The sequence below is a fragment of the Amblyraja radiata genome, chromosome 1 (genome assembly GCF_010909765.2).
Source record: "Amblyraja radiata isolate CabotCenter1 chromosome 1, sAmbRad1.1.pri, whole genome shotgun sequence".
NCBI classification, from domain to species: domain Eukaryota; kingdom Metazoa; phylum Chordata; class Chondrichthyes; order Rajiformes; family Rajidae; genus Amblyraja; species Amblyraja radiata.
The window spans coordinates 126,587,598-126,613,042 of record NC_045956.1 but is presented as its reverse complement, the minus strand read 5'-3'; the positions used below and the strand labels follow the sequence as shown (position 1 = coordinate 126,613,042).

The 25,445-nt window shown below is 45.3% G+C and overlaps 2 protein-coding genes across 2 annotated transcripts; both read left to right on the top strand.

The window, feature by feature from the left end:
* The first annotated feature begins 4,107 nt into the window (after positions 1–4,107).
* Positions 4,108–20,915, top strand: LOC116982264 (chymotrypsin-like elastase family member 2A). The gene is made up of 4 exons (XM_033035569.1): positions 4,108–4,137; positions 16,695–16,798; positions 18,754–18,770; positions 20,749–20,915. The coding sequence occupies exons 1-4, from the start codon at positions 4,108–4,110 to the stop codon at positions 20,913–20,915; spliced, it is 318 nt and encodes a 105-aa protein (XP_032891460.1).
* A 2,848-nt stretch (positions 20,916–23,763) lies between these two features.
* On the top strand, positions 23,764–24,582 carry LOC116982151 (granzyme A-like). Its single transcript, XM_033035493.1, has 2 exons — positions 23,764–24,027; positions 24,424–24,582. Exons 1-2 carry the CDS (start codon positions 23,773–23,775, stop codon positions 24,580–24,582), a joined length of 414 nt encoding a protein of 137 aa, XP_032891384.1. The 5' UTR covers positions 23,764–23,772.
* The last annotated feature ends 863 nt before the right edge of the window (positions 24,583–25,445 follow it).

The following is a 25,445-nucleotide window of genomic DNA, read 5'->3' as shown; positions in this document are numbered from 1 at the left end:
GCAGTTGCACCGCAGCGGATAGGAAGGCACTACAACGGGTGGTGAAAACCGCTCAGCACATCATCGGTGCCCCGCTCCCTGACATGGATGCCCTCCACCGAAAACGGTGTCTGAGACGGGCCAGGAAGATTATCAAGGACCCTTCTCACCCTAACCTTGGACTGTTTGCCCTCCTCCCATCAGGGAGGCAGTACAGGAGCCTCAGGTCTCGAACAAGCAGGATGAGGAACAGCTTTTTCAACAACACACTTACATTGCTGAACTCGGAGTCCCGTCGCTAGATATCTTTGGTCTCTCCATCCACATTGTTAACCAGTACTCTTCTTACTCTAATGTATGCTTGTTCTGTATTTTTTTATTCCTATCTTGCACTATGACTATGACCAGACGCTAAACTGCATTTCGTTGTACCTATACTTGTATCTGTGCAATGACAATAAAGTTGAATTGAATTGAATTGAATTGAATCTGCAGCATATCGAGTCCAGCTCGCAAACAACTGCGACACAACTCCGTATTTACTCTTACTATTTAAACTGTTAAACAATACTGCGTGTTGCAAAACCATCCTGCATTGTATTTAAAGGAGGAGTTCACAAACTCTATTCCATCCTCGTCGACAGAGCGTGAGAAATTTGTGATCAGCGTGAGAGAGTGATAACTTGGCGAAATGCGCGATTCTTATTTTTTAAATAATCTATTTATTAGAGGCAGGTACATATCATATTAAAAACATTTCATGTATATCAATCCTACATTACTAATATTATCGATTGATATTAACTCTGCTTCTAGTATTTTTTTTTATATAGATAGAAAATAAGAAAGAGAAATTAAAAAAAAGGAAAAAGCAATATTAAGAATGGAATAATTTACTAAAAATACAACATTGGAGATAAGTTCGTAAATTATAAAGTATAACTTTTCATCTAATCCTTAATTCGAGTTTCAGTCAAGTTCCCGTGCCGAACCAGTCTGCCCCTTCAAGTAGTCAATGAATGGAGACCATATTCTGATAAAATGTTCTTGTTTGTCCATTAAGACAAGTCTGATTCTTTCCAAATGTAAGGTCTCCGACATTTCCACAATCCACATTTTAATTGTGGGGGTTATAGGACTTTTCCAAAATTTGAATATTTGATTTTTTCCCAGTTATTATAATATGGTCGATAAAGTTTCTTTGGGTTGTTGTGAGTGTTAAGCTTTGTTCTGATATTCCTAGTATTATTAGCTTTAAATCGGGTCCAGTTGAGTGTTGACAACTATAGATATTATTCTAAAAATGTCCATCCAGAAGTTTTAGATTTTTATACAATTTGCGAATGTGTGAGTTAGGTCACCCTCTAAATGTGACATTTATCACAGATAGGGGAGATATGTGGGAAGATTCTATTTAGTTTGTTTTGGAGTAATGTAATCTATGTAATACTTTAAATTGTATTAAAGAACTAGACCAAGTGCTTCCCCCAACGTTTGGTTGTGGGAGGGGGGGGGGGGGGGGGGGGCAGCACGCAGCGTCACACACACTAACTACTCCCCCCCCCCCTCGCACACACGCCAATTACTCCCCTTGATATTATATTAATATTATTAATTTGCTCATTTTACCCCATAACCACCCTATCTACTGGTGCATAGCCCCCGGGACCGTTGGAGACAGCGGAGGAGGGTCAGGGCGGTGAGTACTTAAATCGGGCACGGGGCTTGTTTTCACAGAGGCCCGGGACCGTTGGAGACAGCGGAGGAGGGTCAGGGCGGTGAGTACTTAAATCGGGCACGGGGCTTGTTTTCACAGAGGCCCGGGACCGTTGGAGACAGGGGAGGAGGGTCAGGGCGGTGAGTACTTAAATCGGGCACGGGGCTTGTTTTCACAGAGGCCCGGGACTGTTGGAGACAGCGGAGGAGGGTCAGGGCGGGTGAGTACTTAAATCGGGCACGGGGCTTGTTTTCACAGAGGCCCGGGACCGTTGGAGACAGCGGAGGAGGGTCAGGTCGGTGATTACTTAAATCGGGCACGGGGCTTGTTTGCACAGAGGCCCGGGGACCGTTGGAGACAGCGGAGGAGGGTCAGGGCGGTGAGTACTTAAATCGGGCACGGGCTTGTTTTCACAGAGGCCCGGGACCGTTGGAGACAGCGGAGGAGGGTCAGGGCGGTGAGTACTTAAATCGGGCACGGGGCTTGTTTTCACAGAGGCCCAGGACCGTTGGAGACAGTGGAGGAGGGTCAGGGCGGTGAGTACTTAAATCGGGCACGGGGCTTGTTTTCACAGAGGCCCGGGACCGTTGGAGACAGTGGAGGAGGGTCAGGGCGGTGAGTACTTAAATCGGGCGCGGGGCTTGTTTTCACAGAGGCCCGGGACCGTTGGAGACAGCGGAGGAGGGTCAGGGTGGTGAGTACTTAAATCGGGCGCGGGGCTTGTTTTCACAGAGGCCCGGGATCGTTGGAGGCAGTGGAGGAGGGTCAGGGCGGTGTACTTAAATCGGGCACGGGGCTTGTTTTCACAGAGGCCCGGGACCGTTGGAGACAGTGGAGGAGGGTCAGGGCTTTTACCAAATCCCGTAACGTTCCACACTCCATAGGGAGGGTTTCTGGTGGAAGTCGCTGATTGGTGGAAGCAGACTAGAGGAAGCAGCTGATTGGGTGCAACCTCAGGTGCAGTTTAAAGGGCAAGAGGGAGCAGCTGTTGTGAGTCAGATACCTGCTGATTTCTCCCAGCAGTTTCTATTGTATTATACTGGTATCGGATCCAGGGTAAGGCGAGAGAATGACAGTCAGAGCAGTGAACTGTTCTGGATGTCAGATGTGGGAGGTCATGGTGTCGGATGGCCCTCCAGACGTCCACATCTGCACCAGGTGCAGAGAGATGGGGCTCCTAAGGGACCGTATTAGGTTCCTGGAGCAGCAGCTCGATGACCTCTGTCTGGTCAGGGAGAGTGACGAGGTCATAGAGGGGAGTTATAGGGAGGTGGTCACTCCAAAACCACAGGAGAGAGACATGTGGGTCACGCTAAGGAAGGGCAAGGGGCAGAGGCAGGAACGAGGGAGTACTCCAATGTCGGTACACCTTGCAAATAAGTACTCCTGTTTGAGTACGGATGAGGATGACAGCCTACCCGGGGGTAGCAACAGCGGACGGGCCTCCAGCACAGAGACCGGCCCTGTTGCTCCGAAAGGTAGGGAAAAAAAAGAAGAGGGCAATAGTAATTGGGGACTCTATTGTTAGGGGGTCGGATAGGCGTTTCTGTGGACGCAGTCGGGAGACCAGGATGGTGGTCTGCCTCCCTGGTGCCAAGGTCTCGGACGTGTCTCAACGCATCCAAGATATCCTGAAATCAGAGGGAGAGGAGCCTGAGGTCGTGGTACATATTGGTACAAATGACATAGGTAAAAAAAGTGAAGAGGTCTTGAAGGGAGGATTTAGGGTGTTGGGAGGAGAGTTAAGGAAAAGGACCAAAAAGGTAACAATCTCAGGATTACTGCCTGTACCACGCGACAGTGAGAGTAGAAATGGAGCTACAACGAATACACCGGTGTTCATTAAACGCCAGACATATATTGATACAATTTAAAGTATTATATAGGTTACATTATTCGAAAACTAAATTAAATAGTATTTTTCCGAATCTCTCCGCTATTTGTGATAAGTGCAAGAAAGCAGAGACAAATTTAATACATAGTTTCGTTACATGTCCTAAATTGAATTATTACTGGACAGAAATTTTTAAAGTTATTTCTGAAGTCATCAAAGTTAAATTGGACCCTAACCCAAAGCTAATAATATTTGGAATTCCGGATTTACATCTATCACTTACAGTAAATCAAAGAAATTTCTTTGATTACTGTTTGATAATTGGGAAAAAAATCATATTGAAATTTTGGAAGGGAACATTATCCCCCACAACCAAAATGTGGGCAGCAGAGATGATGGAGACGTTACATCTGGAAAGAATTAGATTTGTCCTATTGGACAAGTATAATTATTTTGAACAGATATGGTCTCCATATATACAGTATTTAGAGAAGTAGCTGTTCTTGGCAGCACAGCTCGGCGTGCACCCTGCGGGATTTGGTGAGAATAATTCATTTTTATATTGGAATTAACATATATGTCTTTATTGATACTATCACTTGTAGTAGTGTTATTAACAATACATATTGTGGTTTTTCATTTTTTTTTTTTTTTTTTTTTTTTTTTCTTCTTTTTTTTTTTTCGTTTCTCTTTTCTTTCTTATATATAATCAAATTATTATTTAATCACTCTCTTAATGATTTATAACTGTTCTATTCTTTTTCTATCATTATTTCTAAAAAAAATAGTAGATAAGTATTACTAGTGTTTTACTTAATGCAAATTGAATTAATTTGATGTAAAGTTGTTTGAAGCATTGTAATTGATTACCTTTAATAAAAAAATATATTAAAAAAAACAGACCAGACAATAGGACTGTGGCTCTACTGTGAGACTACCAACTGGAAGTTAATTTGTGAAGTGCTCTTCTGCACAAATTTTGCATCATATATACGCTGGCTCAAAGAAATTGCTCATTGATCAGTCAAGTAAATAAATGTCTAATTGTGTTTCTCAAAAAAAAAAAAAAAAAAAAAAAGAAATGGAGCGAGGTGGAGGATAAATGCGTGGCTGAAAGACTGGTGCAGAGGGCAGGGATTCAAGTTTCTGGATCATTGGGACTTCTTTTGGGGAAGGTGGGACCTGTACAGAAAGGATGGGTTGCACTTGAACCCGAGGGGGACCAACATCCTGGCGGGGAAATTTGCAAAGGTCACTGGGGAGACTTTAAACTAGAATGGTTGGGGCGAGGGACTCAAATAGAGAAAGCTAGTAGACAGAATGGGAGGCAGGAAGCAGAAAAGGGAAGCACTCGGACACAAGAGGAGAAAGAAAAAAAAGGAAATAAACAGAGAAGAAGAGACGGGGGGTTTCTTAAATGTGCATATTTCAATGCCAGGAGCATTGTAAGAAAGGTGGATGAGCTTAGAGTCTGGATAGACACCTGGAAGTATGATGTTGTGGCGATCAGTGAAACATGGTTGCAGGAGGGCTGTGACTGGAAACTAAATATTCCAGGATTTCGTTGCTTCAGGTGTGATAGAATTGGAGGGGCAAGAGGTGGTGGTGTTGCATTGCTAGTCAGGGAAGATATTACAGCAGTGCTTTGGCAGGATAGATTGGAGGGCTCATCTAGGGAGGCTATTTGGGTGGAACTGAGAAGTGGGAAAGGTGTAGCAACACTTATAGGGGTGTATTATAGACCGCCAAATGGGGAACGAGAATTGGAAGAGCAAATATGTAAGGAGATAGCAGATATTAGTAGTAAGCACAAGGCAGTGATTGTGGGAGATTTCAACTTTCCACACATAGACTGGGAAACACATTCTGTAAATGGGCTGGATGGTTTGGAGTTTGTAAAATGTGTGCAGGATAGTTTTTTGCAGCAATACATAGAGGTACCTACTAGAGGAGGGGCAGTGCTGGACCTCCTGTTAGGAAATGAGACGGGACAGGTGGCGGAGGTATGCGTTGGGGAGCACTTCGGGTCCAGTGATCACAATACCATTAGTTTCAATATAATTATGGAGAAGGTCAAAACTGGACCTAGGGTGGAGATTTTTGATTGGAGAAAGGCTAACTTTGATGAGATGCGAGATGATTTAAAAGGAGTGGACTGGGACATTTTGTTTTATGGGAAAGATGTAGAAGAGAAATGGTGGACATTTAAAGGGGAAATTTTAAGAGTACAGAATCTTTATGTTCCTGTTCGGTTGAAAGGAAACAGTAAAAATTGGAAAGAGCCCTGGTTTTCAAGGGAAATTGGACATCTTGTTCGGAAAAAGAGGGAGATCTACAATAATTATAGGCAGCATGAAGTAAATGAGGTGCTTGTGGAGTATAAGGAATGTAAAAAGAATCTTAAGAAAGAAATTAGAAAAGCTAAAAGAAGATATGAGGTTGCTTTGGCAAGTAAGGTGAAAGTAAATCCAAAGGGTTTCTACAGCTATATTAATAGCAAAAGGATAACGAGGGATAAAATTGGTCCATTGGAGAAACAGAGTGGGCAGCTATCTGCAGAGCCAAAAGAGATGGGGGAGATATTGAACAATTTCTTTTCTTCGGTATTCACCAAGGAGAAGGATATTGAATTATGTGAGGTAAGGGAAACGAGTAGAGTAGTTATGGATACTATGAGTTTCAAAGTAAAAGAAGTACTTACACTTTTGAAAAATATAAAAGTGGATAAGTCTCCAGGTCCTGACAGGATATTCCCTAGGACATTGAGGGAAGTTAGTGTAGAAATAGCCGGGGCTATGACAGAAATATTTCAAATGTCATTAGAAACGGGAATAGTCCCCGAGGATTGGCGTACTGCGCATGTTGTTCCATTGTTTAAAAAGGGTTCTAAGAGTAAACCTAGCAATTATAGACCTGTTAGTTTGACTTCAGTGGTGGGCAAATTAATGGAAAAGATACTTAGAGATAATATATATAAGCATCTGGATAGACAGGGTCTGATTAGGAACAGTCAACATGGATTTGTGCCTGGAAGGTCATGTTTGACTAATCTTCTTGAATTTTTTGAAGAGGTTACTAGGGAAATTGACGAGGGTAAAGCAGTGGATGTTGTCTATATGGACTTTAGTAAGGCCTTTGACAAGGTTCCTCATGGAAGGTTGGTTAAGAAGGTTAAACTGTTGGGTATAAATGCAGGAATAGCAAGATGGATTCAGCAGTGGCTGAATGGGAGAAGCCAGAGGGTAATGGTGGATGGCTGTATGTCGGGTTGGAGGCAGGAGACTAGTGGGGTGCCTCAGGGATCTGTGTTGGGTCCTTTGTTGTTTGTCATGTACATCAATGATCTGGATGAAGGGGTGGTAAATTGGATTAGTAAGTATGCAGATGATACCAAGATAGGGGGTGTTGTGGATAATGAAGAGGATTTCCAAAGTCTACAGAGTGATTTAGCCCATTTGGAAAAATGGCCTGAAAGATGGCAGATGGAGTTTAATGCTGATAAATGTGAGGTGTTACACATTGGCAGGACAAATCAAAATAGGACGTACATGATAAATGGTAGGGAATTGAAGAATACAGATGAACAGAGGGATCTGGGAATAACCGTGCATAGTTCCTTGAAGGTGGAATCTCATATAGATAGGGTGGTAAAGAAAGCTTTTGGTATGCTAGCCTTTATAAATCAGAGCATTGAGTATAGAAGCTGGGATGTAATGTTAAAATTGTACAAGGCATTGGTGAGACCAAATCTGGAGTATGGTGTTCAATTTTGGTCGCCCAATTATAGGAAGGATGTCAACAAAATAGAGAGAGTACAGAGGAGATTTACTAGAATGTTGCCTGGGTTTCAACAACTAAGTTACAGAGATAGGTTGAATAAGTTAGGTCTTTATTCTCTGGAGCGCAGAAGGTTAAGGGGGGACTTGATAGAGGTCTTTAAAATGATGAGAGGGATAGACAGAGTTGATGTGAGCAAGCTTTTCCCTTTGAGAATAGGGAAGATTCAAACAAGAGGACATGACTTCAGAATTAAGGGACAGAAGTTTAGGGGTAACATGAGGGGGAACTTCTTTACTCAGAGAGTGGTAGCGGTGTGGAATGAGCTTCCAGTGGAAGTGGTGGCGGCAGGTTCGTTGGTATCATTTAAGAATAAATTGGATAGGCATATGGATGAGAAGGGAATGGAGGGTTATGGTATGAGTGCAGGCAGGTGGGACTAAGGGAAAAAAAATTGTTCGGCGCGGACTTGTAGGGCCGAGATGGCCTGTTTCCGTGCTGTAATTGTTATATGGTTATATGGTTATAACTTGCAGTCACATGTAGAGAGGGGGGCGGGGGTAGAGAGTGAGGGCAGAGAGAGAAGGGGCAGAGACAGAGAGAGAGGCAGAGACAGAGAGAGAGGGGTAAGAGGGAGACGGGGGTGAAGGGGAGGAGAAGAGGGAGGGTGGGTGAGGGGGGAAAGGTGGGGGAGGAGGGGGAGAGAGGGAGGGGAGGAGAGAGAGGGGAGGAGAGAGAGGGGAGGAGAGGAGAGAGGGGTGAGAGTGAGGGGGAGAGAGAAGGGGTGCTGAGAGGGGGGTGAGGGGAGGTGGGGAGCAGGGAGGGGGAGGAAGGGGGGAGGGTGGAGGGAAAAGGGTAGGGAATGTGGAGGGGAGGGGGGTTTAGGGAAGGGAGGGTGGGGGAGGGGTTGGAGGGGAGGAGGGGGAGAGAAAGATGGGAGATAGAGAGAGGGGGGAGAGGGGGAGAGGGGTGGGGAGAGGGGGGAGAGGGGGGAGTTGGGGGAGAGGGGGAGGGGGGAGGGGGGAGAAGAGGGGGAGGGGCGAGGGGGGAGGGGAAAGGGGAAAGGGGGGAGGGGGGGAGAAGGGGGAGGGGGGAGAGAGGAGGTGCTGAGTGAGGGGGAGAGAGAGGGAGTGCTGAGAGGGGGTGAGGTGAGAGGAGGGGGAGAGGTGGGGAGCAGGGAGAGGGATGGAGGGATGGATGTAGGGGGTGTGGAGGGGAGGGGGGTTTAGGGGATGGCGGGTGGGGGAGGGGATGGAGGGGACGAGGGGGAGAAAAAGAGGGGAGAGAGAGAGAGGGGGGGAGAGGAGGGGGAGAGTGGGCGGGGAGGGGGAGGGGGGGAGAGGGGGGAGGAGAGTGGGGGAAGGAGAGGGAGAGAGAGGGGGAGAGGGGGAGGTGGAGAGGGGGAGAGAGAGAGGAGGGGAGAGAGGAGGGAGCGAGAGGGGGGTAGAGGGGGGGGAGAGGGAGAGTGCATTTTTACTTCAAACCAACCATATTTTCATTTTCAAACCACATTAAGGGCACTCACAGTTGAGTAGACATGTGTTCAGTGTTATTCAGAGCTCAGAGAGATGTGACCTCCATCTTGCAGAGACAGAGTGAGGCACACCACTTCCTGGTTTTATAGTCCCTCCCCCTCCCTCCAGCAGGGGCAGCAGAGAGAGTGGTGACATTTTTAAAAACATTAATATTTCTTTGATTTTTCATCAATGGGAAAAATCCTCTGGTCCAGGAAGGCAGACGTGGGCTCTCAGCGAGGTGGCCAAAAATGACGGCCGTAGGTGGCGGCGTTCTCTCGGAAATCGCAGCACAGTGGGCCAAAAGCGGTCAAGATCAGACGTTTAGTAATATAGATGTCAGGCATTTAATGAACATTGATGTATATGTTGGTAACTTTCATCCCAAATATCTTTCGTTATTGGTTGGCTTAGTTCATTTTCCCATGTTTGTCTATATAAATCTGTCGGTGGTATCTCACTATCTAATAGGATATTATAAATATGAGATATTAATTTATCTGTATTAGGATGTTTATTCAAACAATCATCAAGAATTTCTGGATCTCTAGTTCTAAAGTTTTGTGTATTTGATTTAACCTAATCTCTAAGTTGTAAATATCTAAAAAAATCATTTGAGTGGAGTCCGTAAGTCTGTTGTAGCTCCTGAAATGAAAGAAAGATGCCTTTCTTATAATGTTGTCCCATCCTTTTAATTCCATAATTTTTCCATTGTATGAAACCTTTATCCAACATAGAAAGTTTAAATGAGGGATTGTTCACGATGGGGAGATAGAGTGATAAATTATTCAATTTTAAGATATTTTTTACTTGTTTCCAAATTCGCTTACCACTGTATATTATAGTTTTTTAATTCAATTTTGAGGGAGCAACCAATTTCAAAAGGTAAACAATCTTCCTTTTCCATCTTTAACCAATCTGGTTATTGGTCCATTTCTTCCAGCCAAAAGTTCTTATTTTTAATATTAACTGCCCAGAAATAAAACAAAAAATTCGGTAAAGTTAAACCTCCATTTATCTTTGATTTGCATAAATGTTTTTTGCTTATTCTATGATTCTTATAATCCCAGATAAAATCAGTGACGATGGAGTCCACCCTAAAAAAAAGATTTTTTTGGGAGATATATCGGGATTGATTGAAAGAGGCATAATAATTGCGGTAAAACAAATCATTTTTATGGCATTAATTCTACCAAACATTGAAATAGGGAGTGTTTTCCAATACTGAATATTCTTGTGTAGTTTATTCAGTAAAGGGGGGAAATTTAATTTAAATAATGAGACATTATGTCTTAGTGACATAAATTCTTAGATATTTATATTTTTCATTAACTATTTTAAATGGGGATTGTTGTATTATATGTGGATTGAGTTCCGTTATTGGCATGATTTCGCTTTTATTCCAATTAATTCTGTATCCGGAAAACAAACCAAATTGAGTTATTAGATTGGGATAAGTTTGGGATACTAATTTCTGGTTTTGTAATGTAAATTAATACATCATCTGCATATAAAGAAATGTTGCTTCCTTTTTAAGGTGGGTTTCTTGAAGGAATATTATATCTGTCTTAAGTAATTTTAAATGTGCTAATACTTTACCACTCTTAATTGGTTCATTAATTCCCTCAACATTCCAACTACAAAATGTAATTCCTTTACCCCTAATTGTCATATTAACATCTTGCATCTTATTTTTAGGGTGGTCTATAAAAGAGTAGATGTATCAACACACTAAACCTGACATTACACCCGAACATCAGATCGATGAATTTTATATCTCGTAGATCGTTCTTCCGTACATATCTCATTGTGTAAAACGTATAATTCCATTCAAACTTAAAATTATAATAAAGCATAAAATAAGAAGAGTAACAGAATAGATGATTAGTAAGGTGCAAAAGAAGGAAGAAAACAACATTTATAATTGGTGTAGTTAATGTTAGCCACACTAACGTGGCTAGCATTCTAAAGACTTCCGTAGCCTTTGGGAAAAAAAATCCTAGCTCCATGCTTTACAAAAATACAAAAATTCAATAAAATAGTTTCTAGGGAAGTGAGAAAACATTTTTAAACCAAAGAATTTATAATCCGTTAATAAAAAAGTTATTATTCTCAAATTCCCATATTAATCTCATATATCATTTAAATCGAAAATAAAGAGGAAAACCTCAAACCCTTATGAATAAAATGGCCTAAATTAAACCTTACTTATAATCATATTTTTGTAGTGGCCTGGTCAAGGTCAGGAAACGCCCCTGTCCCTCAATCGGCGAGGGGGATGATCCAAGGAGTGGCCTACCCCCCAGGGACCGTCACAGGACCCCCCCCAAGTACCCGAGGCACGAAACGGACAGGAGGGCGTACACAGCGGCCAGCCCGGGTGCACACAATGCCCGGCCCCGGAACAGGCGACTGATCAACAGGTGCGGGGGACAGAGTAGCCAGAGAAGGAGGTACCCTAGACAGAGGCTGCCCTCGCTTACGGGGCCGTGCTACCAGCACCGGCTGATCAATATCAATATGTGCTGGCTTCAGCCGCGCAACTGAAACAGTCTCATGCCGACCCCCCATGTCCAGGACGAAAGTCGACGAGCCATGTTCCAGGACCCAGAAGGGACTTTCGTACGGCCTCTGGAGAGGTGTTCGATGCGCATCCCTGCGCAGGAAGACGAACTGGCAGTCCTCCAGAGCAGAGGGAACGTGCGGACGGAAGGACCCATGATGAGACGCGGGCACCGGTGTCAGCTTGTCCACTGTCTGCCGAAGACGTTGCAGAGCATCCGAAGGCTGCTCCACCTGGCCACGTGCCGGCGGGATGAACTCCCCGGGCACCGTCAACGGAGACCCATACACCAACTCGGCGGAGGAGGAGGCCAAGTCCTCTTTCGATGCAGTGCGGATCCCCAGCAAAACCCACGGCAGAGCGTCTACCCAGTTTGGGTCAGTGAGCCGTGCCTTCAGGGCATCCTTAAGTTGTCGGTGAAACCGCTCCACCAGGCCGTTCGCCTGCGGGTGGTATGCCATCATGTGGTGCAGACGAACACCCAGGAGGCGTGCCATGGCCAACCACAGCTCTGACATGAACTGAGGCCCTCGGTCGGAAGTTATGTCCAGTGGAACACCGAACCGGGCGATCCAGTGCACCACCAAGGCTCGAGCACAAGTGGTCGTTGCAGAATTTGGGAGCGGAATGGCTTCAGGTCACCGCGTGAAGTGGTCCACGACGGTGAATAGATATGTCATGCGATGGGATGACGGCAGCGGCTCCACGATGTCCACGTGAATGTGGTCGAAACGCTGCCGAGGAATGGTGAACTCCTGCAACGACGTGCACACATGTCGTTGCACTTTGGCGGTCTGGCACGGGATGCAAGTGTGCGCCCAATGTCCAACCTCCTTCCGCAGCCCGTGCCACATGAAGCGGGAGGCTACCAGGGCCGTTGTCGCCCTGATGGAGGGATGCGCAAGTCCATGGAGCACCTCAAACACCCTGTGCCGCCAGGCGATGGGGACGATGGGTCGCGGAACTCGAGTGGAGACATCGCACAGCAGCGTTGTACCCCCAGGACCACAGACAACGTCCTCCAACTGCAGGCCCGAAACTGCCATACGATAGGGCAGAATAATTGATCCCCTCACCGACTTGGAGAACCGCGTGGACTGCACGTCTCGATAAGGCATCGGCCACCCTGTTGAATTTGCCCTCAACGAACCAGATGGAGGTGGTGTATTCAGACACATACGCCAACTGCCTCTGCTGCCGGGCAGACCACGGGTCTGAAACCTTGGCGAACGCGAAGGCTAGTGGCTTGTGGTCCGTAAATGCAGTAAATGGCCTCCCCTCCAGGAAGTAGCGGAAATGACGTATGGCGAGATACAGGGCAAGGAGCTCACGGTCGAAGGCGCTGTAACGACGCTGAGCACCACTGAGATGCCTGCTGAAGATGGCAAGTGGCCGCCAGCAACCATCAATTAGCAGCTCCAACATTGCCCCAACCGCAACCTCAGGAGCGTTCACCGTCAAGGAGGTTGGGGCGTCCTCTCGTGGGTGGACGAGCATCGTGGCCTCAGCCAGCTCCTGCTTAGCCCTCTCGAATGCTGCTGTTGCTTCCACGGACCAATCAACCTCCCTGCGATGACCAGGTGGAAAAGCTGACGAATGACTGCGGCCGCTGACGGCAGGAAGCGGTGATAGAAGGTGACCATCCCCACGAATTCCAGTAGGCCCCTAACTGTGGTCGGACGGGGGAACTTGCGGACAGTGTCCACCCTGGTCAGCAGAGGCACCACCCCTTGTGGAGTCACGCGGTGGCCGAGGAAGTCGATAGCCGTCACCCCGAAACGGCACTTGGACGAGTTGATGGCCAAACCGAAGTCGCTGAGGCGCTGACACAGCTGACGGAGGTGGATGCAGTGCTCCTGCCGCGAGCGACTGGCCACGAGTATGTCATCCAAGTACACGAAGACGAAGTCCAGGCCGCGGCACACGCAGTCCATAAGCCGCTGAAAGGCCTGCGCAGCGTCCTTTAACCCAAACGGCATCCGCACAAATTCGAATAGACCAAATGGTGTAATAATGGCCGTCTTCGGGATATCATCGGGGCGGACCGGAATTTGATTGTACCCTCGCACGAGGTCCACCTTTGAGAATACGGATGCTCTGGCCAGATGGGCATTGAAGTCCTGAATGTGCGGGACCGGATACCTGTCGGCGACGGTCGCATCATTCAGGCGACGGTAATCCCTACACGGGGGCCAGGCCCCGTTCGTCTTAGGGACCATGTGGAGCGATGACGCCCATGGGCTGTCGGAGGGACGCACGATGCCCATCGCCTCCATCTGGTGGAACTCCTCCCGAGCTAGACGGAGCTTGTCTGGCGCGAGACGACGCGCCCGGGCGTGCACAGGCAGGCCAGTAGTGGGGATATGGTGCTCCACCCCGTGCTTGGGGGTGGAGGAGCGAAAGTGGGGTTCAAGAATGTCGGAAAAATCTGCCAGGATGCGCGCGAAAGTCGCATCCACGGATGACAGGGGGCCATCAGGGTGTGCTACGGGATCACCAGTACGGAGGAAGAACGGCTCCAGCGTGACAGAGTGTATCAGATGCCGCCGCTTGACATCCACGAGCAGTGAATGGGCTCGAAGGAAGTCGGCGCCCAGCAGCGGCTGGGAAACGTCGGCAATGACGAACCTCCACGAAAAGGATCCGCGGCCAAAGTTGAGGGGGATGGTGCGAAACCCGTAGGTGCGAATAGCACTCCCGTTCGCCGCGGTGAGGAGGGGGCCTCGTTTGCCCGCACGGATGTCGGCGATGGAGGGAGGCAGAACACTCACTTCCGCACCAGTGTCGACGAGGAATCGACCTCCAGTGCGGCGATCCCAAGCGAAGACGCGATGAATTGTGCCGGCCGCCGAAGGAATCACTGACGACCGGCCCCTTCGTTTCCCGGGAATAAACAGGGTGGGCGACATAGCCTGGCTGCATTCCCCAGAGACGATGGTAATAGCACTAACCAGCTTTGCTGGCGTCTGGGGGAACTGTAGGCGAATTAGGCTGGTTTGAGCGCCAGCGACCTCTGCTGGCGTTGGGTGGAACTGCAGGCTGGCCGTGCTGGAAGGACGTGCCTGCAGTGGAATGAGCAATGGCGGCCAGATTTTGCCACGGGGGCCGACTGGGAGCAGTGGAAACGTGGTCGATAGCGGTCCCGACCTGCTCTGAGCCTCCAAATGCCGCGAGAAGGATGGTCACTGCTTCCAGGTTGTGATGGTGGGAATTCCACAGCTCGTCGGCTTGTTCACCCAGCACCCGCATGTCGGTAAATGGATCCCTGGCGAGCTGCATGCGAATGTCGGGAGGCAGCTGCTGCAGGTAGGCGTATTTAAATAGAAAGCAAGGTTCATGGTCCCCCATTAGGGTGAGCATGTCTTCCAGGAGGGCAGACGGCCGGAGGTCGCCCAGGCCGTCCATTCTGAAAATCCGAGCTGCCCGCTCGGTGTCACCTAGGCCAAACCTCCTGACAAGAAATTCCTTAAGGCCAGTATATTTATTTGTTACCAGGGGGGCCCTGAGGAAAGGCTTAACTCGCCTCGCAGTCAGTTGGTCAAGCGAGCAAACCACGTAATAGTATTTTGTCTCATCTTGTGTAATACCTCTCACAGCAAACTGTGCCTCTGCCTGCTGGAACCAGGTGTCGGGTCCTTCGGTCCACAGAGTTGGGAGCTTCAGCGCAACAGCGTTATTATCCATATCCATCACGACGCGTGATGAACGGCGTGGGGTCACCAGTGTAGTGGCCTGGTCAAGGTCAGGAAAAGACCAGACGCCAGGCGGGTTCAAACAGTAGTCTTTTAATCCCAACAGCGAGAGTACACCACACACACTCCTCGAGAGCACTAAACCCAGGGTCGACTGGAAACCCCGTGGCAGACCAACGCCCCTGTCCCTCAATAGGCGAGGGGGATGATCCAAGGAGTGGCCTACCCCCCAGGGACCGCCACATTTCAACTGTTTCTAAGTAAACCAGTTAATAGTAATTATTAATGATTAGTAATAGTAATTAGTAATGACAAATGTTTATAATTAGTTGTAATCAGTAATTAATAATAATTGACTACAATACTAAAATATAAATGTAATATATTAGTTATTGAATTAGTAATACTCAGTAATTAATAACAATTAACAATAATACTAAGATATAAATGTAATATATCAATATCAGTAGGAGAAAATTTGCTCCACTATCATCAATTTTCAGTAGTCCTTAAGTATAACAATTTAAAGTTCCATTAGTACTCTACGAGGTCGCACTGCTCGTTGACGTCAGGAAGATAATGTATGTTGTTCAGTCTTCGCTCATATTCTCGATGTTCTGGGCGAATTCAAGTGGTTGTTTATGGTCTGTAAACATATGTTCCTTCTTCATGTAGGCGACTCTTAGTGTTGCGGGGTACATCAGGCCATATCTCAATTCTGGTATGTTCTTAAGTTTTCTTCTTGTCTCTGTAAACAGCGCTCTCTTCTTGGAGATCTCCACTGGATAGTTCCTAAAGATGCTGATCCTCTCTCTGTCAAAAGTGAACTCTCTGTTACGGACAATTTTCTTCATGATGTCATCCAATTCATGATCGTATACTACCGACCTCTCTGTCCTGGGTCTCCTCCATTGCCAGAGTGAGCAACAGCGGAAATTGGAGGAACAGCACCTCATATTCCGTCTGGGGTCCTTGCGTCCTTATGGCATCAACATTGAATTCCCCCAATTTGGCTAGCCCGTGCTGTCTCCTCCCCTTCCTTCACCCTATAGCTGTCTCCTCCCACCCTCCCATCCGCCCGCCCTCGGGCTCCTCCTCCTCCTCCCTTTTTCCTTCTTTCTTTCCCCACCCCCCATCAGTCTGAAGAAGAGTTTCGGCCCGAAACGTCGCCTATTTCCTTCGCTCCATAGATGCTGCTGCACCCGCTGAGTTTCCCCAGCAATTTTGTGTACCTTCGATATTCCAGCATCTGCAGTTCCCTTTTGAACACTTTACTATCAGTTGTTTTGGGGGGGAATCTTCCCGGGGTCGGCGTCTCAGCGCTCTATGTCCAGATTTAAGACTTTTTTGTAATAAGTCTGCTGCAAATTCATTGGGGTCTCGGCCCCCCTCTCTTCCTTCTTTGACACCTACAATTCTTAGGTTCTGGCGTCTATGACGCCCCACCAAATCAATGCATTTTTCAGTTATTTTACTCAGTAATTCTGATAAGCGTTGATTCTCGAGGAGGAGCTTTTTTGTAGTTTCAGCACTTGTCGCAGCGATTTCTTCCAGTTCAGTTATTGCTGTATTTTGTTGATCTAATGTCTCATTGATGGGGTCCAACTTATCATTAAAGCTGGTTTCCATCAAATTGATTTTAACATTTACCTCTTCAATCTGTTTATTGAAATTTCTTCCATTGTCAGCTTCCAAGCTTCCAGTATTTCGTGAACAGTGGAGGTAATTTATTCTTTAAATTCTTCTTTAAAAGAGTGGAATTCCTCTTTAAGTTCTTCTTTAAAGTTCAGTTTTTCATTAAAATTTTTAAGTTGCTCCTTTATATTTTTAATTTCAAGGGAGAGAAAACTTTGAAGTTCTTCCAATTCTGTTTGTTTTGGCTTTGATTTCTTTGATACATCTTCCTGGGACATCGTTGAAACTGAGCCCGAGGCTTCAGTCAGGCCTACCTCTTCTGCCGGTTGTCTAAACTTACCGGTCTTTTTTGGCTTGGAGGGGGTATGTTGCATGGACATACCGCTAAAGTCGCGCGCCCCTGATGACATCACTCGCTCGTTAAAGGCAGCCGGTGCGGTAACAACAGGTAGGCCCCGTTTTTCTCCCCGTTTTAGCAATTTTTTTCAGCATGGAGCTAGGTGGAGCTGGACTTTATGCCTCCAAAGCACCACCGGAAGTGAAATGCGCGATTCTCAATATACAATATACAATACAAATTTATTGTCATTTGAGCCCCAGTGAGACTCAAACGAAATTTTGTTTCCACAGCCATACAAACAAAAACAATGTCCTACAGACATACACACAATTAAGTTCACACAAACATCCATCACAGTGAACCCACTGTGATGGAAGGCAAAAGTATTTTCTCTCCCCTGCTCTCCATGTCTCTCCCGATGTCCAAGCCCCAGGCGGGCGATGATAAGTCCCACAGCCATTTTAGGCCGTGCCGGGCGATTTACGGCCCCGCTCCCGGTCTAGAAGTCTCGAAGTTGGAGCCCCCGGCGGGCGCTGTAATGTCCCACGGCCACTAAGCCGTGCCGGGTGATGTACTTCCCCGCTCCAGGTCGTTCCAACCCCCCGACACGGGCTGGAGAAGTCGCGTTGCGGGAGCTCCGGGAAGCGGTCTCTCTCTCTCCCCCCAGACCCGCGAGCTCCCGATGTCCCAGTCCACCGGACCTGCGGCTGCGTTGCTGGAGCCTCCGAGCCCCAGGAGTCGAGTCGCAGCAGCGAGTCACCACCGCTCCCCACGTTCCGAGGCCGGCCAGCCCCACGATGGTGATTAGTCCGCAGCGCAGTCTCCCGAGCCCCCGGGTCGTACAGGTTGGAGGCCGCTCCACGGTGCTAGGCCCCAACGACAACGGAGACCCGACAGGGAAAAGGTCGGGTCTCTCGGACAGGGAAGAGATTTTAAACGGTTTCCCCCTCCCCCCCCCCGCCCCCCACATATACACATTTAAAAACCAGTATTTAAAAAACACCAAACACTACATTTAACTAGACAAAAAATAAAAAAAGACAGACAGGCTGTAGGAGCCGCTGCAACGAGTCGCGCCGCCACCGTCACGCTCAATTCGTGCGGGTTGGCAGCCCTGATGGGGGTTAGGGACAGAGGAAGGCAGGTGAATGGATGGAGACCGAGGCGACGTCTGGTAGGGGGGTGGTGCGTGGTTAGGGAGGAGGGGAGTATGAGGACTTTAGTATGGGTGGGGAAGAGCTGGGGTAACATGTTTTGAGGAGGAAGTGGAGCAACCAGTGAGGTTCCCTGTGTTGGGGGGGGGGGGGGGGGTGGAGGAACCCAGCACAGTTAGACCCCGTGATGTCAGAGTCTGCAGCGTGGAGACTTTAGGCCCGGTGCTGAGCCTGGGACTCAGGTAGGGCAACGGCTGCGGCCTGCTGGAGAGCGGTGGAGTGGCGAAGGTCGGGAAAGCCTCAGCATTATATCCTTGTCCCGTGGAACCGTGGCAAAAAAGAAGTAGCACGTGTTTTGCCTTTTGAGAATTCAGCATGTTCCAAACCAACTTAAAGTAGTATCTTCAAGTAGCACCATTGGTATTTTTATGCCTATGTGAGGAGCTAAACTGAGCCAGAGTTTAACACCTCATGTGAAAGGTGATATCACACCAATGCAGCGCTCATTTGTATTACACTGGACCGGTTGATGTCGATTACTGACACAGAGAACTGCAGATGCTAGGTAATACTCAATATGACAGGAGTAACTCAGCAAGTTAGGCAGCTTCTCTGGAGTGCATGGATAGGTGACGTTTTGGGTCGAGTTTAGTAATGCCAGTTTAGTAATGCCATTTCAATTGGACTATTTTCATTTGAAATTAAGCCACAATAAAGTGGTTTATTCAGTCGATGGTTTCTTAAATTTAATGCTAGTTTTCGGCATCATTTATTATACATTCACGCAGGCTTGAATATATATGTCCCGTGTGCCATCATGTTATTGGATCAGAATTTCAAGCAACATGTAGCAACTGACACACGGTATTCTCATCAGTGAGAGTGCAGTCATGACCTCCTCTCAACCTAATTAGAGACCTTTGAACTATCTTTAATGTTCCATATCGGACTTTATCTTGCACTAAATGTTGTACCCGTTCGCTGTGCACTCTGGACGGCTTGATTATGAGCATGCATTGTCTTTTTTTTGACTGGATAGCATGAAAAAAAAAGCTTTTCACCTTCCCTCAGTACACGTGACCATAATAAGCTAAACTAAACTAAACTAAACTAAAGACCAACCCTTTGTGAAACCACTAACATTTGATTATATGTTCTGGTTTGCTCTGAGCCTGCCACATGGCTTACAGTGAATACAGATTAGAAAATTTGCAAATCCAACCTATCACCAGGATGCATCTAACATAAATTAACCACTCCCCACTGAGTTTATTATAAATTACGCAAGAACGTTTGGCATCATTTAGTGTGTGATTGCACAAGGAGAAAGATGAAACTACTGTACAATCTGTATGTTTTGCTAATTGTCATCTTTCTAAGTCCAGCCTGTAAGTAGCAAAATAAGAAATATTTAACATTGTATTCATGTTATAATTTATTTCGGTAAAGGTGTTACTTGTAAGTGGTGATGTTCCCATATTTCTGCTGCACTTGCTTCCTATGTGGTCCAAGTTGCACCTTAGGAGTGCTGATAAAGGAATAGGTATTGCTCATTTCTAACAGCATTTGAGAAGATGGTAGTGAGGCACTTGTTTGAGGTGCTGAGGTGCTGCAAATCCAGGATGGTGTGTGATTTGGAATGAAAATGTATTACTGTTCTTGCTGCATTCATCCTCTTTGCTGATTGAGGTTAGAGCTTTCAGATCTGCTGTTGGAAATAAACGGACTTTGCAAAAGTTACAATCTGCAAGCGCAATGAGCCACTGGTGGAGGGAGTGTATATCTGGGGGGTTGGATCACCTATGAATCGAGTCTGTTCTTTTCCTGGAAGGTGCCATAATTTTTGACTGTTGTTGGAACATTTGTGCTCCAAGCAAGTTGAGAACCTGATAACCCGTTCCCGACTTGTAGATGGCAGAAAGGAACTGGGAGAGTGCTTAAGTATGATTGTGCTTTTGAATAGTAAGATTTTTACTGAACTATATGCAACAAAGAAATGTCATTGCACCTAGGTACGTGTAACAATAAAGTACATTTGGACCATTAGTCGGACGTTCAGCCTCGGAGCCGTACCCTTATAACCATAATATTAACATTTTTTGTCCAATTTAGGTTCTGGTTCTGTCACTGAATTCCAAAGAGAAACAGTAACGTTCCCTCTTCTCAGGCTTGGTCATTGCCAAACGCTTGTGTGGTGAAATGCAATTTAAATCTTGTCAGTCCAAAGCTGTGTGCTATAGAATTCTTGATGAATACGAGTACAGACTATGTCATTGCATGAAGAAGGGGAATTCAACACCACCTTTCTTAATCATCAGTGGACATTGTAATGAAATCTCACATCAACTCTTTTGGAAAGTTCTGCTTATATTATTGGTTACATAACATAATGTTCAATTAATCTTGTAAAGATCTATTCAGAATAATTCATTAATCATTTTATCCATAATCTAGTTAGGGGTGGACAATAAATGCTGGCCTTGTCAGTTATCTTCAGAGCCTGAATATGAAAAAAAAAGTTCAATATCTTTTATTTGTTCCAGATCATGGAGATGAAATTGTTGGAGGTCATGACGTTGTACCTCATTCAAGACCCTATATGGCATCTCTCCAAATGTTTGATGGGTGGAATCGGCAGTATGTACATGATTGTGGAGGGGTTTTGATCAACCGTAAATGGGTTCTAACTGCAGCTCACTGTGAAACGTAAGCTCTACTCTGTATGAATGAAAATTTACTTTAATATCTGCTCAGTTCCTAATCCTAGCCTGTGTGGAATTATCACGTTCCACTGTTTGGTCATGTCTTCATTAATATGTAGATCACCAGTTTAATGCATTTTTTGTGTTAGAAAGACTGAATTTGAATGGTCACTTATGCGATACCTATTTCAGACCCATGATTTCAGTACTTTAAGGGTATTACTTACAAGCAATTTGTTTTGATGGGTACATTAATGAATTTTAATTAAGAGCAAAGTCTTGACTTATCATTGGGTATGGGTCACCCCTTGGAAGTTGCATATTTGTTAACTACCAAATATGATGTGGTATATATATATTTTTCTTATATTTCCACAAATTTCAATATTTAATGAATTTCTGAAAATGGCCTTTAAAAAAGAAAATGTAATATGTTTATTTTTGCTTGGCAGCGAAGTAGGCACCATTGGTGGAAAACGGAAGTTTCGAGTGGTTCTTGGTGCACATTCTCTTTCACGAAACGAGTCGAGTAAACAAATATTTCATATCAAGAGACAGATTCTCCATCCAGAATTCAGTCTTATTACTATGGAAAATGACATCATGCTGCTGGAAGTATGAATTTTCTTTCTCATCTGTATACAGTGCTCTGAACCCTTAATTTGTTCATTAGCAATGTTTAATTTCACAAAAGAATATGTCTTCGATGTCTTGGGAAATGATTTTTCAGATTACTTACGGTGATATCTAGGATGCCGTTTGGCCCAGGGGAAACCAGAGTTAACCTTGTCCTCCTCATTTCGGCATGTCAGGAAGTTTTTCAGCAAGGATCATTAGAATGATCATTTGATGGGTTTTTCCTCCACTTCTTTTAGTCTACCACAACCTGACCAGGTGTAGGATGTAGCACATAGAACAACATTGCACAGGAACAGGTCGTTTGGTACCGGACATGGTACCTACTTAAACTAAACCTTTTTAACTGCACATGCTCCATATCCCTCCAGTCCCTGCATATCCATGAGTCTGTCTAAAAACACCACTATCATACCTGCATCCACCACCACCCCTTGCACTGTGTTTCAGGCACCCACCACTTTCTGTGTAAAAGAAACTTGTATTAAATTAAAAAATTAAATTAAATTAAATTTATTTATTTATATAGCACATTTTTAGTCAACTTGCATTGACCCCAAAGTGCTTCACATAAGTACATTCACACACACAGGCAAAGGTGGGTGAAGTGTCTTGTCCAAGGACACACACAGGCAAAGGTGGGTGAAGTGTCTTGCCCAAGGACACAACGCAGATGAGATCAGATGTCTCTGTGTGAGTGTGGAGCCTTCTTGGTCAGATGGTGCACTGAACTGATGAGGAAATGTTCCTTTTATAGTCAAGGAAATTTAACATTTAGAATTTATTTACTGTGCCATTGAATCATGGCTGATCTATCTCTCCCTCCTAACCCCATTCTCCTGCCTTCTCCCCATGACTCCGGAAACCAGCACTAATAAAAAATCTATCTATCTCTGCCTTAAAAATATCCATTGATTTGACTCCACAGCCTGTCATAGAAAATAAATGACATGACAACAGTGCAACTAAATTAATTGTTGACTGCTTTACCATTCCATCTGTAATATGTTCCACATTAATGACATTCAATCTATATTATTTCTTAATCATTGTTAAAAAAGCATCCAAAAAGTGTTGAAAGATTTGGATTCCCAACTTTATATTTCCATCAATTACTTTGTTCATTTTCAGTCTGATATGATATTTTTAGAGTAAAACAACCAAAGCTAAGTTTGACTAATTAGAGTTTATTTGTTAACAAAGAAAGATTTAGATAGTGAAGAACCATGAAGGGGTGGCACAATAGCACAGCTGGGAGAGCAGCTGTTCACATCGCCAGAGGCCTGGGTTATATTCTGACCTCAGGTGCTGTCTTTGTGGAGTTTGCACGTTTTCCTTGGGACCATGTGGGTTTCATCCAGATAGTTTAGTTGATATTTTAGTTTAGTTTAGTTTAGTTTCGAGATACAGCGTAGAATCAGGCCCTTTGGCCCACTGTCCGCACCGACCAGCGATTCCCGCACATTAACACTACACACAATAGGGACAATTTTACATTTACACCAAGCCAATAAACTTACAAATCTGTACGTCTTTAGAGTGCGGGAGGAAGCCGAAGGTCCCGATCACCGAAAACCCATGCAGGTCACGGGGAGAATGTAAAAATTCCGTACAGACAAGCACCCATAGTCACGATCGTACCCGGGTCTCTGGCGCTGTAGGGCAGCAGCTCTACCATTACGCCACCTTGTCGCCAACCCGTTACTTCGTTTTCCCCCATTTTCCAAAGATGTGTGCATTTGTAGGTTAATTGGCCTCTGTAAATTGCCCCGACTGTGTAGGTAGTTGCTGCGTAAGTGAGTTAAACTAACGTGAGTGGGTGATCGATGTGGACTTGGTGAGCTGAAGAGCATTTCCATGCTGAATCTTTCAATCACTCACTCACTCACTCACTCGATCAGTCAAACAATCGATCAATCGATCGATCGATCAATCGATCATCCACGACAGTAGCGTAGGGCTTTATGAACATCAGCCACAACAATATTTTCATGTATCACATGAAGGGTAATTGACATTACATTTTATGGTCAATTTTTCTTGTCTCTTTGATCATCGGAAAAAGTAAAAGAAACATTTCATTCTGCAAAGGACAGAACCTCAGCAAATGAAGTACTTAAATAGGGAAACTAACAAACCTCTTTTGAATAGAGCAATAGTTTAAGATATTCTTCATTCTTTGAAGATTAAGAATAAATTATTACTGTATCACAGCTGGAGAATAATGCAATGATCAACAATGATGTGGATGTGCTCAAACTACCTGGAGGAATGGCCTATGATCTGAAGCCTGGAACTTCCTGCTTAGTGGCAGGATGGGGAAAAACAAGTAATGGATTTCCATCTGACACACTTCAAGAGGTGACAATAGAAGTAATAGATCGTAAAACATGCAACAGCGAGGACTATTACAATCACAAACCTGAAGTAACCCAGAACATGATCTGTGCTGGTGACAGTGAAGGCAAAGGAGATTCGTGCCAGGTGCGTGTGCTGTGTAGCATTGTTATCAGTAAAATGACCATAAAGCTATCAGAGTGTGTGCAAAAGCCCAAATGGTTCACTGGTGCCTTCCATAGATTGAAACATTCCATCCATCCTCACACTGGCCTTAGCCTGGCATTATTGTAGCTTGTTTTTGTAAATGTTTTTATTTTAAATAGCTGAACATTACTATCCTCTCAAGGAAACTGTTCCACTTAAAGATTCTTTGTGAATTTGATTAGGCACATATGCTCCGTTGTAAAATCACCATCTCCTCAAACCAGCTGGGCACGGGTAATAAATATAGCATTGTGATGTGTTTTCAGACTGAAAGTTGGTGATGTGTTATTTTATCTGATTCTACTGAATTGTCATCTTTATTGTTTTCTCTTCCAGGGTGATTCAGGTGGTCCTTTGTTTTGCAATGGAAAGTACACCGGGATTGTGTCCTTTGGCATAGGATGTGCAGATCCCAAAAAGCCTGGAATTTACACTTTTGTTTCTAAATACCTTCATTGGATTTGGAAAACATTGCCATGCAGTCTTACAATATGACCAATGAAAAGCTGTATTGAGTCATCAGCGTGCTAATTCACTTTGCTTTACTAACTATGATGCTCAATCAATTGGCTGAGATAACCAGCATGCTTCCATCTATATTTGAGTACATTGTGTAACATTTTACCACAAAATGTAATAAAAACAAGAATTGTGAAATCCCCTGTTCTCTGAATGAATGAATTAATAAATAGTTTATTGTCACATGGGACAAGCCTATGTTCACCCAGGAAACTTTACAATGCCCAATTCCAATCCCAGTACTGAAGGCACTGTCATGTATGAAGGTAGACAAATCTCCAGGGCCTGATCTGATATATCCGAGGACATTGCGGGAAACTGGAGAGGAAATCAATCTCGTGAACCTACGCTGCACCGCCTCAATCATAAGGATGTCCTTCCTCAAATTAGGAGACCAAAACTGTACACAATACTCCAGATATGGTCTCACCAGAGCCCTATACAACTGCAGAAGAACCTCTTTACTCCTGTACTGAAATCCTCGTGTTATGACCAACATTCCATTAGCTTTCTTCACTGCTGCTGTACCTGTAAGGCAACTTTCAGTGTCCTTATACACCGGTCACTGAAAATTGGCGTGCAGGTACAGCAGGCAGTGAAGCCATTATCGCAATGAATGGCGTTGCTGGCTCGAAGGACCGAATGGCCTCCTCCTGCACCTATTTTCTATGTCTATGTTAATTGCGTAAGTCCTGATTGAAATTTAGGAGTTGTCCTAAAATACAGGAGAGGTGCCGGAAGATTGGAGGGTGGCAAATGTTGTGCCTCTTTTCAAGAAGGGCTGCCGGGAAAATGCTGGGAACTATAGGCTGGAGAGTTTAACATGTGTAGTTGGAAAG

What these genes read in the sequence shown, in the direction of transcription:
- LOC116982264 (XM_033035569.1), top strand. Translation starts at nt 4,108, where the DNA reads ATGTCTTTATTGATACTATCACTTGTAGTA. An exon ending in TGATACTATCACTTGTAGTA is followed by an intron (nt 4,138 to 16,694) that starts GTGTTATTAACA and finishes TTATCATTAAAG; the next exon opens with CTGGTTTCCATCAAATTGAT.
- LOC116982151 (XM_033035493.1), top strand. Translation starts at nt 23,773, where the DNA reads ATGATCAACAATGATGTGGATGTGCTCAAACTACCTGGAGGAATGGCC. An exon ending in GCAAAGGAGATTCGTGCCAG is followed by an intron (nt 24,028 to 24,423) that starts GTGCGTGTGCTG and finishes TTTCTCTTCCAG; the next exon opens with GGTGATTCAGGTGGTCCTTT.